The 18,049-nt window shown below is 45.7% G+C and overlaps 1 protein-coding gene across 1 annotated transcript in view; it reads right to left on the minus strand.

Annotated features, from left to right (window-relative positions):
* PLOD3 (procollagen-lysine,2-oxoglutarate 5-dioxygenase 3) overlaps positions 1 to 18,049 on the minus strand; it is a 179,745-nt gene that overhangs the window by 97,356 nt on the left and 64,340 nt on the right. Inside the window, exons 4-5 of the mRNA XM_069218723.1 lie at positions 12,767 to 12,930; positions 11,477 to 11,589 (exon numbers count right to left, since the gene is read on the minus strand). Of these exons, the coding sequence (XP_069074824.1) occupies positions 11,477 to 11,589; positions 12,767 to 12,930 (277 nt within the window). The remainder of the gene's footprint in view (positions 1 to 11,476; positions 11,590 to 12,766; positions 12,931 to 18,049) is intronic.

Raw genomic sequence — 18,049 nt, forward strand, 5'->3', positions numbered from 1 at the left:
TGTTCTTGCAGCTGTATCTGCTGCATCCATAGAAGAACGTATTTGGTTGTTGGAGATGTTTTGCCCCTCTTCAACCACTTGTTTCGCTCGTTTCTGGAATTCTTTGGGGAGGTGCTCGATGACATGCTGCATCTCGTCCCAATGGGCCCTGTCGTATCGCGCTAGGAGTGCTTGCGAGTTCGCGATGAGCCACTGATTTGCAGCTTGTGCTGCAACCCTTTTCCCAGCTTCATCAAACTTGCGGCTCTCCTTGTCCGGAGGTGGTGCGTCGCCTGATGTCTGCGAGTTGGCTCTTTTACGAGCTGCTCCTACGACTACTGAATCTGGTGTCAGTTGTGATGTAATAAAAGCAGGGTCTGTGGGCGGTGCCTTGTATTTTTTCTCCACCCTTGGAGTTATTGCTCTGCTTTTCACAGGCTCCTTGAAAATCTGTTTAGAGTGCCTTAGCATTCCCGGGAGCATGGGAAGGCTTTGATAATGGCTGTGGGTGGAGGACAGGGTGTTAAAGAGGAAGTCATCCTCAATAGGCTCCGAATGTAGAGATACAGTATGAAATTCGGCTGCCCTAGCTACCACCTGTGCATATGCTGTACTGTACTCAGGTGGTGAGGGTTTAGTTGGGTACGACTCTGGACTATTGTCCGATACTGGAGCATCATAGAGGTCCCATGCTTCCTGATCATCCTGGCTCATGGTGGTATGAGCTGGTGATTGTGGTGGAGTCTGTGCCGGTGATACATGAGTTGACTGTGGTGGAGAGGGTGGTGGAGTTACCCTCTTTACCACCTTTGCTTGTGGTGGCTTGTCTTGTTGCTGGAAGTCAAGTTTCCTTTTCCTTCTGATTGGGGGAAGAGTGCTGATTTTCCCTGTACCCCTTTGGATAAAGATCCGCTTTTGCGTGTGACCTACCTCTGTAGTTTGTAATTCCTCCTCAAATCTGTGTCTTTTTAGTTGGGAGGACAGTGATTGTTCCTCTGAGTAGGAACTGGTTTTTGGTTCAGTTGCCGGGTGTTTTGGCACCGAAACCGTGTCTTTAGTTGTTTTCGGCTCCGACGAGATCTTTCTCTTTTTTGGTGTCTTGGCCTCTCGGTGCCGACCATCTTCGGTGCCGCTATCTCTGTGCCGAGCAGCTTCGGTGCCGCTGTCTCTGTGTCGAGTAGCTTCGGTGCCGCTATCTCGGTGTCGAGCCTTTTCTGCACCACTTTCTCGGTCCCGAGAGTGTTGCATGCCTGTGTCTCGAGCTGAGTCGGACGACTTCGGCACCAGCTCGCCCTTTTTCGGTGCCGATGGACGGTCACCTACTTTATGGGTTATGCCATGGCCTGTTGGCAGTGGCGTCCCCTGGGCTTTATCTGTTTTCTCGTGTGATCTTTCTTTCAATGTCTTACTCACGGTTGGTTGCTCGTCGATGTCGAATTCTTAGGAATCCGATTCGCGGATTGTAAGGAAATGCCTCCTTGGCATGGTTGCCCCCTGACTTTTTGCCTTTGCTGATGCTATGTTTACAATTGAAAGTGTGCTGAGGCCTGCTAACCAGGCCCCAGCACCAGTGTTCTTTCCCTAACCTGTACTTTTGTATCCACAATTGGCAGACCCTGGCATCAAGATAAGTCCCTTGTAACTGGTACTTCTAGTACCAAGGGCCCTGATGCCAAGGAAGGTCTCTAAGGGCTGCAGCATGTCTTATGCCACCCTGGAGACCTCTCACTCAGCACAGACACACTGCTTGCCAGCTTGTGTGTGCTAGTGAGGACAAAACGAGTAAGTCGACATGGCACTCCCCTCAGGGTGCCATGCCAGCCTCTCACTGCCTATGCAGTATAGGTAAGCCACCCCTCTAGCAGGCCTTACAGCCCTAAGGCAGGGTGCACTATACCATAGGTGAGGGTACCAGTGCATGAGCATGGTACCCCTACAGTGTCTAAACAAAACCTTAGACATTGTAAGTGCAGGGTAGCCATAAGAGTATATGGTCTGGGAGTCTGTCAAACACGAACTCCACAGCACCATAATGGCTACACTGAAAACTGGGAAGTTTGGTATCAAACTTCTCAGCACAATAAATGCACACTGATGCCAGTGTACATTTTATTGTAAAATACACCACAGAGGGCACCTTAGAGGTGCCCCCTGAAACTTAACCGACTATCTGTGTAGGCTGACTAGTTTTAGCAGCCTGCCACAAACCGAGACATGTTGCTGGCCCCATGGGGAGAGTGCCTTTGTCACTCTGAGGCCAATAACAAAGCCTGCACTGGGTGGAGATGCTAACACCTCCCCCAGGCAGGAATTGTCACACCTGGCGGTGAGCCTCAAAGGCTCACCTCCTTTGTGCCAACCCAGCAGGACACTCCAGCTAGTGGAGTTGCCCGCCCCCTCCGGCCAGGCCCCACTTTTGGCGGCAAGGCCGGAGAAAATAATGAGAAAAACAAGGAGGAGTCACTGGCCAGTCAGGACAGCCCCTAAGGTGTCCTGAGCTGAGGTGACTCTAACTTTTAGAAATCCTCCATCTTGCAGATGGAGGATTCCCCCAATAGGGTTAGGATTGTGTCCCCCTCCCCTTGGGAGGAGGCACAAAGAGGGTGTACCCACCCTCAGGGCTAGTAGCCATTGGCTACTAACCCCCCAGACCTAAACACGCCCTTAAATTTAGTATTTAAGAGCTACCCTGAACCCTAGAAAATTAGATTCCTGCAACTACAAGAAGAAGGACTGCCCAGCTGAAAACCCCTGCAGCGGAAGACCAGAAGACGACAACTGCCTTGGCTCCAGAAACTCACCGGCCTGTCTCCTGCCTTCCAAAGATCCTGCTCCAGCGACGCCTTCCAAAGGGACCAGCGACCTCGACATCCTCTGAGGACTGCCCCTGCTTCGAAAAGACAAGAAACTCCCGAGGACAGCGGACCTGCTCCAAGAAAAGCTGCAACTTTGTTTCCAGCAGCGTTAAAGAACCCTGCAAGCTCCCCGCAAGAAGCGTGAGACTTGCAACACTGCACCCGGCGACCCCGACTCGGCTGGTGGCGATCCAACACCTCAGGAGGGACCCCAGGACTACTCTGATACTGTGAGTACCAAAACCTGTCCCCCCTGAGCCCCCACAGCGCCGCCTGCAGAGGGAATCCCGAGGCTTCCCCTGACCGCGACTCTTTGAACCTAAAGTCCCGACGCCTGGGAGAGACCCTGCACCCGCAGCCCCCAGGACCTGAAGGACCGGACTTTCACTGGAGGAGTGACCCCCAGGAGTCCCTCTCCCTCGCCCAAGTGGAGGTTTCCCCGAGGAATCCCCCCCTTGCCTGCCTGCAGCGCTGAAGAGATCCCGAGATCTCTCATAGACTAACATTGCAAACCCGACGCCTGTTTCTACACTGCACCCGGCCGCCCCCGCGCTGCTGAGGGTGAAATTTCTGTGTGGACTTGTGTCCCCCCCGGTGCCCTACAAAACCCCCCTGGTCTGCCCTCCGAAGACGCGGGTACTTACCTGCAAGCAGACCGGAACCGGGGCACCCCCTTCTCTCCATTCTAGCCTATGTGTTCTGGGCACCACTTTGAACTCTGCACCTGACCGGCCCTGAGCTGCTGGTGTGGTGACTTTGGGGTTGCTCTGAACCCCCAACGGTGGGCTACCTTGGACCAAGAACTAAGCCCTGTAAGTGTCTTACTTACCTGGTTAACCTAACAAAAACTTACCTCCCCTAGGAACTGTGAAAATTGCACTAAGTGTCCACTTTTAAAACAGCTATTTGTGAATAACTTGAAAAGTATACATGCAATTTTGATGATTTGAAGTTCCTAAAGTACTTACCTGCAATACCTTTCGAATGAGATATTACATGTAGAATTTGAACCTGTGGTTCTTAAAATAAACTAAGAAAAGATATTTTTCTATATAAAAACCTATTGGCTGGATTTGTCTCTGAGTGTGTGTACCTCATTTATTGTCTATGTGTATGTACAACAAATGCTTAACACTACTCCTTGGATAAGCCTACTGCTCGACCACACTACCACAAAATAGAGCATTGGTATTATCTCTTTTTGCCACTATCTTACCTCTAAGGGGAACCCTTGGACTCTGTGCATACTATTCCTTACTTTGAAATAGTGCATACAGAGCCAACTTCCTACACGGATGGAGAAAGTTTCTCCTTCTTCCTCCTCCTCGAACCCTTGTTGTCCTGTCGGCGTGGAAGTCATCTGCAACCTCCTGGCTCTTCGGTCCCTGAGCGTTTTTCTCGACCGAAACGCGCAACAGGCCTCACACGACTCTTCCTTGTGCTCGGGGGACAGGCACAAGTTACAGACCAAATGTTGGTCTGTATAAGGATATTTACTGTGGCATTTAGGACAGAATCGGAACGGGGTCTGTTCCATCAGTCTCGATGTTGCACGCGGTCGGGCCGACCAGGCCCCGACGGGGGATCGAGAATACCCCGAAGGGTTACCGGAGCTCTTTAAGGCTCGGTGTCGATTTGCCCTAACTATCCCGATACCGAACGAAACAATACCGACGAATTTTCCGTTGATTCTGACTTTCCGACCCGAAACACGGAGCGAAAAGGAACACGTCCGAGCCCGATGGCGGAAAAAAAACAATCTAAGATGGAGTCGACGCCCATGCGCAATGGAACCGAAGTGGGAGGAGTCCCTCGGTCTCGTGACTCGAAAAGACTTCTTCGAAGAAAAACAACTTGTAACACTCCGACCCAACACCAGACGGCGGACTATGCACAGCATGTGTATCTGCAGCTACACATGCCACCGAACAAATTGTTTCTAGCTCAAACTGTTTAAAAGTTACTAAAAATGAGATGACATGTTGCAGCGCAGTAAAGGTCCTCTGCAAAACCGAAGTGGTCACCTTTTTGTTGTTTATTGATATATTTTGATGTTAAACTTGCACTTACATGCAACCAAAGTCCAGAGAGCGCTACCAAGTTTCAAAATGACTAAATAATGAAGTAAAATTATTACAAAATGTGCAGCATTACGGCGCTTTATTTGACTTTTATTGTCGCATGATTTACTCAATCCTGCCGTATAATACGGCCCACTCCCGTTGCATAACTCCAGTGCCCCGCACTATGGCACAGTGCAGACAGGCTTAACTTAACAATATGTACAGTATTTATGCAGTACCAAGACAGTAAAATTAAAAATAGTAAAAATCCTAAATCAAATTAGTAAAATATAGCAAAAATGTATAAACAAAATTTCAAAAATCCAATAAAAAGAACAAAAGATATACATTTTAAAGGTATAAGTAGGAATAGCTCTTAAGCATAAATGTGTCCATGAAAGTCAATGGTTTCAGAAGACTGGATCCCCAGGCACAATTTGATGCTCACCGCGTTGGAGCAATTTTCTACTTATCTATTGATATTTGGCCCGGTGACGGCAGGGTTCTGCTAGCTAGATGGACCTATTTTCACGCTAGATCAAAGTTGTGTTTGTGTACTTTTACAGGGGACGGCCCATCTAGACCAGAGAGTAACATACCTGAATGCTTATTACAAAAAAAAAAGCTACACAGACTATAAGAGATACAAATAATCAAATGCCATGCTTTCCCACCTTTAGCATGAAGGGCAGTCTGTGCCAGACTCCGTTCCACCTGGTGCTTCAGTTTTTTCCTGTTATGAGGCTCCTGTGTCCTGCATGACAGGCGACAGTCTGACTATTGACATGGCCTTTGAGTGGGAGAGAAAGTGCTTTTGTAAGGCTTCTGCTAGGAGGTTAGATAACATATTTTTTTATTTAGGGGACCATTTTCGGAATCATCCCTTCTCTCTAAGTTTCTATCCCGAACAGTGGCCCTGGGCTCAGTATCCCAAATCCTGCTGGAAGTGTTCGCAGACTCGCAGCTTCTGACAATCACAGAGACCAGTACACAATGCTCCTGGGTGTTTCTGACCCTGAAGAGTGTGGGTTTTGGCTCCTTTGTATGCCGGCTTGCGGGTGGAGTACAAAGGAGATTTCAGATCTTGATTTAAGTAAAAAGAATCATCATTGTAACTAACGGTTTAGTTTCAGCCTACGGGTCACCACTGACTCCTTCTTTGCAAACCACAAATGGCCAAAGATCTGCACCATCAGTCGCATGATTATTTTAGGTGAGAGCTTAGTTAATCTTGGAGCATGACTAAAGATAGAGGGCAGGTATAAGAGTCTATCACTATAGAAAATGTTACTTAACTTTGGTAATGTAACAACATTGCTGGTGGCCAAATAATATTCCTGCAGATTCCACACCTTAATAATATCTCTGTAGCTGGCAGACTGGTCCAGAAAACCTTTCTTAGGAATAGCTATCAAGCACTGCCACACTTCCCACAAGATCTTGGGGTATCCGGGCCACAAACGGCGTATAGATGCCTGGTATCAGTTCCTGGTACCTTTTCCAGACCATGACAATTACAGTCATTTGTTTGCATTACTTTGAATCTTATTATTGTTAGTACTAACTCATCAGGGGACGAGGGACAGCAGCTGAGAAAGTCTTGCAACACAGTGTTGTAAAAGTAGCTCCAAGTGTGTCTCTAAACTGTGAGGCAGTAATGTTTAGCAGAAGTATACAGGTAGGTCCAAGTGGCTCCCTGGCATATAATTTACACCAGGATTATTTTTTTTATTATCCTTACGCATAAGGGGAGCGGCCCCTTGGGCAACGCCCGCTCCCCGGGGGGGGGGGGCAAAATATTTTTAGGCCATTTCTGGCCCCCCCTGGGGGCAGATCGGCCTAATATAATTAAACCGATCTGTCCCCAGAGGGGGAAGAAAACCCCTAGACACCAGGGCTAAAAAAAATGTGTTTATTTTAGTTTTTTATATGTGGGAAGGACCCCTTAGGCAAGGTTTACTCCCCGGGGGACCAAATAATTTTTAGGTCATTTCTGCTCCCCATGGGGGCAGAAGCCACTAGACACCAGGGATATATATATATTTTTTTTTTAATTTACTTTATGTTTTTATGTATGGGGAGCGACCCCTTAGGCAAGGGTTGCTTCCCTGGGGGCAAATTGTATTTAGGCCATTTCTGCCCCCCTTGGAGTCAGATCAGCCTATTTTTGTTAGGCCAATCTGCCCCCAAGGGGGGCAGAAACCACTAGACACCAGGGATTGGTGTGTGTGTGTGTGTATTTTGTTTGGGGGGGCTGCCCCTTGGGCAAGGGTCGCTCCCCATGGGGGCACATTACTGTTGGCCATATCTGCCCCCGTGGGGGCCGATCGGCCTATTTTCGGAAGGCCCATCTGCCCCCAAGGTGGGCAGAAAGCCCACCAGAGACCAGGGAAGATTTTTTTTCCAAAATAAGAGGGTGGCGTTATGGCCATACCCCCACCCCAAATTCGGTGTCAGAGTGGTTGATACCAAAGTAGTCAACACCGAAGCACTATGTATTTTTGGTTGCGGCGGAGCCGAAGTGGAGGTGATTGAGGTCAATGCCGAAGATTTATTTTTGGCTTTTTTCCAGAGCCAAGGTGGAAGGCAGGGTATCAGAATGAGTTTCTCAGCTCCGACCATGGCTGGAAGTCAGTGGTGGACTGGTGATCTCTTTTGATGTAGTTTTGACCGAGGGTGAAGGAATATTTTCACTCACTGTTTGCGCTATCTGCAACGGTTGACTCTCGATGTCAGATTGTACATCAGAGTCCGAGTCTTGACTAGAGAAGGCTTGTTCTTGCTCCAGCTCTTCCTGTGCATGCTCATCGCTGAAGATGTCCGGTGTGTCATTTGGAGTGCAAACCTCTTGAGTGTTTTTTTTTTATGGACATGAATGGCACGCTTTGCAGGTCTGCACGTTGTGGTCGGGGAGAGAGACACAAATTACACACCTGGTGGGGGTCGGTGTGAGGAAATTTCAAGTGGCATGGAGGGCAAAACCTAAATGGAGTCCGTTCCATTAGTACTGCATATTTAGATGCCACGTGGAGGAGGTAAGAGCAAAGAGGGTCCTAGAGTGCAGCGTCTGCCCGGAAGGACTGGAAATTAATTCCTGGTGTAAGATGGATCCGAAGACAGAGTATGAAAGAATATGCTATCGAAACAATACCAATGGCAAGAGAAAGACAGAGAACACCGTTTTGGACCTTATCGAGCCAAGAACCATGAGCAAGAGGAACAGACGTCCGAACCCGATGGCGGAGAGAAACAATCTAACAAATGACTTGATGTCCATGCGCAGTATTACTGAGAAAAGGAGTCACTCGATCCCATGACTCGAAAAGCTTCTTAGAAGAAAAGCAAGTTGTACCACTCCAAACCCAACACTAGATGGTGAGCTTATGCACAGCATGTGTTTCTACAGCCACATATGCCATCGAACAATGTATTCCACCAACCTACATAGATGGACTTAGTAGTGGATTTCCTGGCTGCCAAGATAACATCTGCAACCTCACCAGGAAGACAAAGGGACTTTAGCTAGGCTAACAGATCGGCATTTCAGATCCTACTCGCTCAAAAATCCTGCACTTTCCAAATGGATTTCAACAGAAGCAGAATAAGTGAAAATGTATACAGTAGGCCCTGAAACCAGCTGAAGCTGAAAGCACACCCCAGGGACCATTCCGAAGAAGTGCATGGTACGAAACAGAGGACACTTCCTGTTCTGAGTGTGGTGAATCGAGCCATAACATCTCACTCTTCAGAAGATCACATCTATTATTGTTGGATGTAGTTCCCACTCATGGTCCTACAGCATGAGGGCAAAGAGCATCTATTCTCCCATTGCATGAACAGGCAAGATAAGCCACTTACTGAAAATGTCCCATTCGCTGCACCCACTGCCACAGGTGAATTGCCTCACAATACAGGCTTCATCACTATGCACCACTTTGACTGTTTGACGACGATGGTGGTAACCGTAAGAATCTGAATGTTGCTTCTTGAGATGGCAGGGAGAATCTCCTTCATGACAATGCATACCACCCGCAGCTTCAGCACATTAATGTGCAGATGCTGCTCTGATATGGACCAAAGGTCTCATACCGCCATGTCAACTATATAGGCAGTCCTGCAACGTTTCACCCGGAACTACAGTAACATGTGCTGCCGAAGAGACAGTCCAGCAGAAAGTTGGAGCAGTAAAGCCACCAGTGTATATCTGGATACTAATTAAAGGATCTACACCAGAGTCAAGAGGCTCCCTCAATGCAGTCCCTGGAGGGCCCTTATCAGCCATTTAGCACTTGGCACCAACAGAGTACATGAAGACCTGCAGGCAGGAGAGATGTAGGAGCTGTGTTTAAGTCAGAAATCTCAGAATCATATCCTGAATATTCCGGATCCACTGGGCAGGAGTAAAAATATAATGCGGGTAACGTTCACCACCAATACTATGATTGTTGACCTCTGCAATGGAGTGAGGTAAGACTTTTGGACATTGATAATAAAGACCAAGTTGTGAAGGAGAGTCATCTTGCACTGAACGTATTTATGTGTGTATGTACATATTGACAATTGCACGGTGAAAACCTATCTAACCAGCAACAGAGCTTTGAACAGGGTGCATGGTGTCCAGGAAGATACAATCATTGGGGGGGAAGTCAAGGGTAGGCTTTCTGCTCCGGGTGGTGCTCCTGGAAGAGGTGTGTTTTTTGTTTTCTTTCTGAACTGTATGAGAACCAGTGCGACTGGTTTGGGTGAGAAGGTTGTCTCTGCAAGGACTGACCTGCCCTGATTTAGCCACAGAATATTCTGTACTGTTGGTAGTAATGCCCCACCAGGAGGCTAGGCACAGCAAGAGAGCCATAGGTATACTTTTCTTTAAGTATTCCAAGGAGGAGGATGTCTTCGCTCAAACCATCCCTTGCCATCTAGGGGCATATCCATGAGAGTTGCCTGGATATCTCTTGAAAGGTGAGTGGAATGCATCCAAGTGGGACAGTGCAGCAAAGGGCCGAGCTCAAGGATCGAGTGACATTGTCTTCAGTTTACAGTGTCCAGCTCACACCTTAAGATCGGTTAGGAAGCATCCAAACAATTGTTGACAAAATAGGTAATTGGGTTTTTCATGGCAAGTTGGCTGCTCAATGTTGGGTTTGACAATTTCCACTGGGTGTGTACATACTGGCCCAGAGGACAAGTGTTGTTCGCTGTGCAGAAGGCAAAACTATCAAAGGCAATGAGAAGGTGTGTGGGAAAGGCATCCCGGTTTAGCTTCAAGAAAGACCTTGGATTACCAGACTTTCTAAAGAAGGGTGAGAGGACAAATGGGGGGTTAGGCAAGGCAGGCCTACGGAGCCTGGCTGTTTGTGGATTGCTGTGCCTGAAAAGGGTTTTTCACATACTGCCATGAAGGGATCACAATGGGGCACATTAAATGGGAGCAAGGGCTTCTCTACTGTGGAGGATGGTTGCAAGAACTCAATCAAAATGTTGGACACTACCTCTACAGAGATCAAAGTCTATTCCAAGGCTTTGGCTGCTTTGTGTTAGTGGTGAATGGAGAGGCTTTCTCTGAAAAAGTTTACGAAGATTAAGGGCTATCCCTTTCCGATGACGTATCCAGGGCACTCACATCAGTGTTATAGAGTGGAAGGAGGTTATAAGTCACTGAATCATCATCTTCTGTGCAGCCATAATCCTTATTAGGCATTGCGAACACCAGAGGTGAAGTCTCACTGTTCCTAAATCCAGGCGAATCTCTGAGCCTTAGAAAGGGTTCGTCATGGTAGCACATCCTTACCTTGCCTTTCTTTACATGGATAATTTGGGTCGACTTCAAGGGCAGTGTTGTAGTCTGCTTTAACAGAGGCATCTGTGTCGCCAGTGAAGGAAGTGCTGACTGAACAGGGTTTGGTACCTTTGACTTCTTAGGTGCCAAGGCTAGAGCTGTGAAAGCATGGAATCACAAAGTATCTTGGTCAGAGCCACCAAGCCCACAGGATTGTTCTCGCCTTTAGGGTGGCCCAGAAGGTACAGGGTTTGCCGGCAAGAAGGTATCGACCTGCATTGCATTGGTCGATAGCACCAAAACGACAGGCTCATCTTTTTCAGCATTGGGATCTTAACTGATGAGGTGCCCAGCGTTGGAAAAAAGCATTAAGACTCCAGTATTCTTATGTTGAGAATTGTGCAGGAAGATATATTCCGCAGAAATGTATACATTTCAGTTTTAGAATCAAAATGTGCAGGGTGCAAAATACACAAATAACAAACATCTGGAGTTTCACGATTAAGAACACACCACCCAAGATAAGTTAAAAACATCAGCATGGGTTAAAATAGGGCTATCTGACGGCACAAGGAGTTTATGAAAAGCAAATCACAAACATTTCATCCAGATAACTGAAGGCGAGCCTATGGTGTATTGACTAAAGTGATTTAAGGGCTGTGATTCAAAATGAGTCAGGGATTTCACAAGTGGAGCCACTGAGCCTGTAGTACAATAAAAGAATACAAGGAGCAAAATAGGACTAAATGAACACCATAGGCTCCAATAAAACAAGCCCCCACCCCCAGAGTTCTACTGCTCACCCGTAGGATGGGATCGAGGTAGATTTTGGTGTAGAAGAGCTGGTCATCATCATCATCCTTATACTTCCACTGCTGAACGATGTTGTAGATGTAGGGGGCATAACCAATAAACCCTAAGACCAAGTAAAGTGAAAACAGTAGGGTTGTAAAGACAAGATACCAAAACCATTGCTCACAATGATAAACCTAACCTTCAAGCGGCCAAGCAAGGCTAGCGTGCAAACTCCTTTTCCGGACCTCAAGCACATACACATCTCATAGGTCTGTCTACTTGGACATAGCTGACATTCTTAGGAGCCTACTCTGCATCACTCAGGATAAACTACCAGCCCACAAAATGCACCAGGCAAGGATACAAATCATGATCTTACTCGAAATGTTTCTTCACTAAGTGATTACTCAGGCATGAGTGGGCTACCCCTTTACTCCCTTCTAGTATTCCAAGAACAAGTGCAGAAGAGGGAATCAAGAATAATGTGGGGGTCGGAAAGCAGAGCAATTAGCCACACTTTTGTTCTCGACCCAGGTCTTTTAAGAAATGTCTTGTCAAGTGACAATCTGTTAGCAAGATATCCTCTATCGCGGTCCACTCACTTAAGGACAGGTTAGAAATCTGAAAGCTTCCTCTTCTTCCTCTTTCGCTCAGCCTTTGCCATCACCACTCTCCCCTGTTGTTTCACTAACTTTCCTATTCCTCCCTTCTTCCCCTGGATCCCTCAGTTTCTCTCCTACTCGAAGTGCATGCTCCTCATCTCATCCTCATTCTTTTCAGAATCCTACTCCCTTTCCATACATGTTCCCTAATCTCAATTTCCCTTCACTCTTTAACTCTTGTCTCTCTCCTACCCCCTTTTACCTTATTTCTCTCTTCCTCTACTCTCTATTCTGTTTATTCATTCAGCCTTCCTTTTCCTTCTCCCATGCACCTCTCTCCATGCCCTATAAATCTTTTCAGCACCCCCTTCTACCTATAAATCCCACCAACAGAGCCATGCCATCCTCATTAAGCTCATTTGTCAATCTTTTTCGTCAACCCAATCCTTTATTCACCATGTTCCATATCAAGATGCAAATCCTATGGTTATGTCATGATTTAACACAAGTACAGCAATACAGAGAATTAAGGAGTAGCAATGCAATCCATCACATTAAAAAATGTTGTTTTAACACCCAGTGGCAAAAGTACTGGAAAGAAAACTCCATTTGTCATACTTTGTCACACGGCTCAACAAACACGCAATGATGTTGAAAGCACCAAGTCAAAACACAAAAATCAGGTGCTTCTCTTACCGCCGGAGTTCAGAAAGCGCTTCCCAAAGTTAACAGGGGGATATTTTTCTGCCAGTGACCACTCTGGCCAACAGAAACCTTCTGCTGAGAAGACGACCTTGTGGTTAAACTGTAGAAACTTCCAGAGAAGTTCAACCGGACTGGCCGCAAAGATGACATCATAGCTACAGAAAACAACAATAAATCAAAATAGCATTGAATATTCACAAATATGTTAAAGAAAACATTAATATTGCAAAATATGGTTAGTGCCCACAATTAAATTTGATCCATTGTGCCCAAGACGACCACAATGACATAGGGCTCTGCGACGCAAAACTTATTCGGGCTAAAAGGTGTAAAGAGGTAAGGGCTAGCAAAGGAAGTGTGTGGCTACTCAAGTCACCAACCAGTTCAGTTGGAAAAGTGGGCTGAATTGTGGGCAGCATGTATGGAAAGGGGTGTGGAATGTTGCCGAAAAGAAAGTGTGAAAGACAGGAGTTGTTATTAAGAGGTTCCTCAATTGTGGTTGTTGTGTTTTTGTCCTTCGGTGAAACAATGTTGGAAGGGGAGCAGATGACTTTATGCGAGGATGTAAATGGGTTATGAAGTAGGGAACTGATCCAGGTGCAAGCATACTCATGTGGCACTCGTGGGGTACTCGCTTCAGTGCTCTGCTGAGAATACTAGCATTCAGCAACCCCTAAACTGGCCCTTGTACACCGCACAGAGTGAGGCTAAAGATGTGCTAAGTGCAGCCACCACAACTTGGTTAAGGCCAGAATGGTTTGCCATTGGCCTCAAGGAATGCTATGCGGTGGGGCAACAGATCTCAGATGGAGAGGTAAAGTTCAATAGCTGGACATCCGGAGTAGGTTATCTGCACACAAGAGATCGTCTGCTTGCTTAGGTGTGGCCAAGAGACAACTGTAGCTATTTCACTTTCTCATGTTTTAAGAATAAATCTTCATAAAAATATGGTCTGTTCAAAGGTCATTCACATTTTGCTTCCACCCATCACAACACACAGCATGGGGCACTACATGTACTGGTTGTCTTGGACCCTGACCAGTGGCATTCTGCGTAATTACAAGTGTGCAACCATCTGTAAATGAGTGCAATTAGGTGAAAGGGCTGCTGCGCCAATCCTTTGCCATTTTTTGCATGTTGTTTCTGTTTGCAAACAAAAAACAAAATAAATAAAAAAATGCAGCTGGCAAAGGCCAAAACTATTATCTTTGCCAATGCCCGTTCTTCTTCCAAAGACTGATTAATACACAATATTGTATTTTTTATCTAACTGTTAATCACTATAAGACAACTGTGTGTGTTTTGAAAACTAAAAGATGCTGAAATCTACAGATTTGGAGTATTCATTCACCTATTCTACCCTTGGGATCATTTTCAGGACACTGACGCATTACCTCCGGTTTATATACATATTTGGGTCATGTCCATTCCAAATCTATAGATAATTAGGAGCTGTGAGGCTTCCATTTGGGATTCTCAGGTTATCGGGAGATAGCGGGCATTATCATCTTTGGGTACACTCATTTACCACCAATGTCTCATGACCACAATACTATTGTACTTCAACTGAATAACCTTGTTACTCTCTTTGGACGCCTGACTATGCCGAGGTAGCAACGACAAACAAAACAGCCTTGCTCCAGAAGCCGGCCAGGGTCAGAAACTCAGTTATTGCTGAGACTGATTTGCATACGGTTGGTCCATGTCTGAAGTGACACAATGAGCAGTCGCGGCTGGTGACTCGGCATGGTGGCCAAACAAATGCATATATATATATATGATATGGAAAATGTCACTTACCCAGTGTACATCTGTTCGTGGCATGAGTCGCTGCAGATTCACATGCTGTGCACAGTCCGCCGTCTGGTGTTGGGCTCGGAGTGTTACAAGTTATTTTTCTTCGAAGAAGTCTTTTCGAGTCACAAGACCGAGGGACTCCTCCCCTTTCGGTTCCATTGCGCATGGGCGTCGACTCCATCTTAGATTGTTTTCCCCGCAGAGGGTGAGGTAGGAGTTGTGTATGTTAGTCATAGTGCCCATGCAATGGAATGAATACGTATGTACATAATAAAGGTTAAAGTAATATATTTACAAATGTACAATTGTTTAAGATCTACTTCTAAACGGCTACAGGCTCCCGGGGAGGCGGGTGGGCGCATGTGAATCTGCAGCGACTCATGCCACGAACAGATGTACACTGGGTAAGTGACATTTTCCGTTCGATGGCATGTGTAGCTGCAGATACACATGCTGTGCATAGACTAGTAAGCAGTTATCTCCCCAAAAGCGGTGGTTCAGCCTGTAGGAGTTGAAGTAGTTTGAAATAATGTTCTTAGTACAGCCTGACCTACTGTGGCTTGTTGTGCAGATAACACATCTACACAGTAGTGTTTGGTAAATGTATGAGGCGTAGACCATGTTGCTGCCTTACATATTTCGTTCATTGGAATATTTCCTAGAAAGGCCATGGTAGCCCCTTTCTTTCTGGTTGAGTGTGCCTTTGGTGTAATAGGCAGCTCTCTCTTTGCTTTAAGATAGCAGGTTTGAATACACTTAACTATCCACCTGGCAATGCCTTGTTTTGAAATTGGATTTCCTGTATGAGGTTTTTGAAAGGCAATAAATAGTTGTTTTGTCTTCCTAATTTGTTTTGTTCTGTCAATGTAGTACATTAGTGCTCTCTTGATGTCTAATGTATGTAGTGCTCTTTCAGCTACGGAATCTGGCTGTGGGAAGAACACTGGTAATGCTACTGTTTGATTTAAGTGGAACGGTGAGATAACCTTTGGTAAGAATTTTGGATTTGTTCTTAGAACTACCTTATTCTTGTGTATTTGAATAAATGGTTCTTGTATGGTAAATGCCTGAATCTCACTCACTCTTCTTAGAGATGTGATGGCAACGAGAAATGCAACTTTCCACGTTAAGTATTGCATTTCACAAGAATGCATGGGTTCGAAAGGTGGACCCATGAGCCTTGTTAAGACAATGTTGAGGTTCCATGAAGGAACAGGTGGTGTCCTTGGTGGTATAATTCTCTTTAGGCCTTCCATAAACGCTTTAATGACAGGTATTTTAAATAGGGAAGTTGAATGAGTAATCTGCAGGTAAGCAGATATTGCGGTGAGATGTATCTTTATGGAAGAGAAAGCTAGATTTGATTTTTGCAAATGTAGTAAATATCCTACTACATCTTTTGGAGATGCGTGCAATGGTTGAATTTGATTATTATGGCAGTAACAAACAAATCTTTTCCATTTATTTGCATAGCAGTGTCTAGTGGAAGGTTTTCTAGCTTGTTTTATGACCTCCATACACTCTTGTGTGAGGTCTAAGTGTCCAAATTCTAGGATTTCAGGAGCCAAATTGCTAGATTCAGCGATGCTGGGTTTGGATGCCTGATCTGTTGTTTGTGTTGCGTTAACAGATCTGGTCTGTTGGGTAGCATGATATGAGGTACTACTGACAGGTCTAGTAGTGTTGTATACCAAGGTTGTCTTGCCCATGTTGGTGCTATTAGTATGAGTTTGAGTTTGTTTTGACTCAATCTGTTTACTAGATATGGAAGGAGAGGGAGAGGGGGAAAAGCGTACGCAAATATCCCTGACCAATTCATCCATAGAGCATTGCCTTGGGATTGATGGTGTGGGAACCTGGATGCGAAGTTTTGGCATTTTGCATTTTCTTTTGTTGCAAATAGATCTATTTGAGGTGTTCCCCAAATTTGAAAGTAAGTGTTCAGTTTTGGGGGTGAATTTCCCATTCGTGGGCTTGTTGGTGATCCCGAGAGAGATTGTCTGCTAGCTGGTTCTGGATCCCTGGAATAAATTGTGCTATTAGGCGAATGTGGTTGTGAATTGCCCAATGCCATATTTTTTGTGTTAGGAGACACAACTGTGTTGAGTGTGTCCCCCCCTGTTTGTTTAAATAATACATTGTTGTCATGTTGTCTGTTTTGACAAGAATGTATTTGTGGGTTATCATGGGTTGAAATGCTTTCAACGCTAGAAATACTGCTAACAGTTCTAAGTGATTTATGTGAAACTTCTTTTGATGTATGTCCCATTGTCCTTGGATGCTGTGTTGATTGAGGTGTGCACCCCACCCTGTCATGGAAGCATCCGTTGTTATGACGTATTGTGGCACTGGGTCTTGGAAAGGCCGCCCTTTGTTTAAATTTGTACTGTTCCACCATAGAAGCGAGATGTATGTTTGGCGGTCTATCAACACCAGATCTAGAAGTTGACCCTGTGCATGTGACCATTGTGATGCTAGGCATTGTTGTAAGGGCCGCATGTGCAATCTTGCGTTTGGGACAATGGCTATGCATGAAGACATCATGCCTAGGAGTTTTAATACCATTTTTGCTTGTATCTTTTGTGTTGGATACATGGCCTGTATCACCTTGTGAAATGTTTGGACCCTTTGTGGACTTGGAGTGGCTATCCCTTCTGTTGTGTTGATTGTCGCTCCTAAGTATTGCTGTGTTTGACACGGCAAAAGGTGTGACTTTGCATAGTTGATGGAGAAACCCAGCTTGTGAAGGGTCTGTATGACATACTTTGTGTGACGTGAACACCTTGTTAGCGTGTTGGTCTTGATTAACCAGTCGTCTAAGTAAGGGAACACGTGTATTTGCTGCCTTCTGATATGTGCAGCTACTACTGCCAGGCATTTTGTAAAGACTCTTGGCGCAGTTGTTATTCCGAATGGCAACACTTTGAATTGGTAATGTATTCCTTTGAATACGAACCTTAGGTATTTCCTGTGGGAAGGATGTATCGGTATGTGGAAATACGCATCCTTTAGGTCTAATGTTGTCATGTAGTCTTGCTGTTTGAGCAGTGGGATAACGTCTTGTAATGTGACCATGTGAAAGTGGTCTGATTTGATGTAGGTATTGAGTGTTCTGAGATCTAGTATTGGTCTCAGAGTTTTGTCCTTCTTTGGTATTAGAAAATACAGTGAGTAAACCCCTGTGTTTTTTTGTAGGCTTGGTACTAATTCTATTGCGTCCTTTTGTAGTAATGCTTGAACTTCTAGTCCTAGAAGATCTATATGCTGTTTTGACATATTGTGTGTTTTCGGTGGGACGTTTGGAGGGAATTTGTGAAATTCTATGCAATAGCCATGTTGGATAATTGCTAAGACCCAAGTGTCTGTTGTTATTTCTTCCCAAGATTCGTAGAATTGGCTTAGTCTTCCCCCCACTGGTGTTGTGTGGTGGGGTTGTGTGACTTGTGAGTCACTGTTTATTTTGAGGGGTTTTGGGAC

The sequence above is a fragment of the Pleurodeles waltl genome, chromosome 12 (genome assembly GCF_031143425.1).
Source record: "Pleurodeles waltl isolate 20211129_DDA chromosome 12, aPleWal1.hap1.20221129, whole genome shotgun sequence".
NCBI lineage: Eukaryota > Metazoa > Chordata > Amphibia > Caudata > Salamandridae > Pleurodeles > Pleurodeles waltl.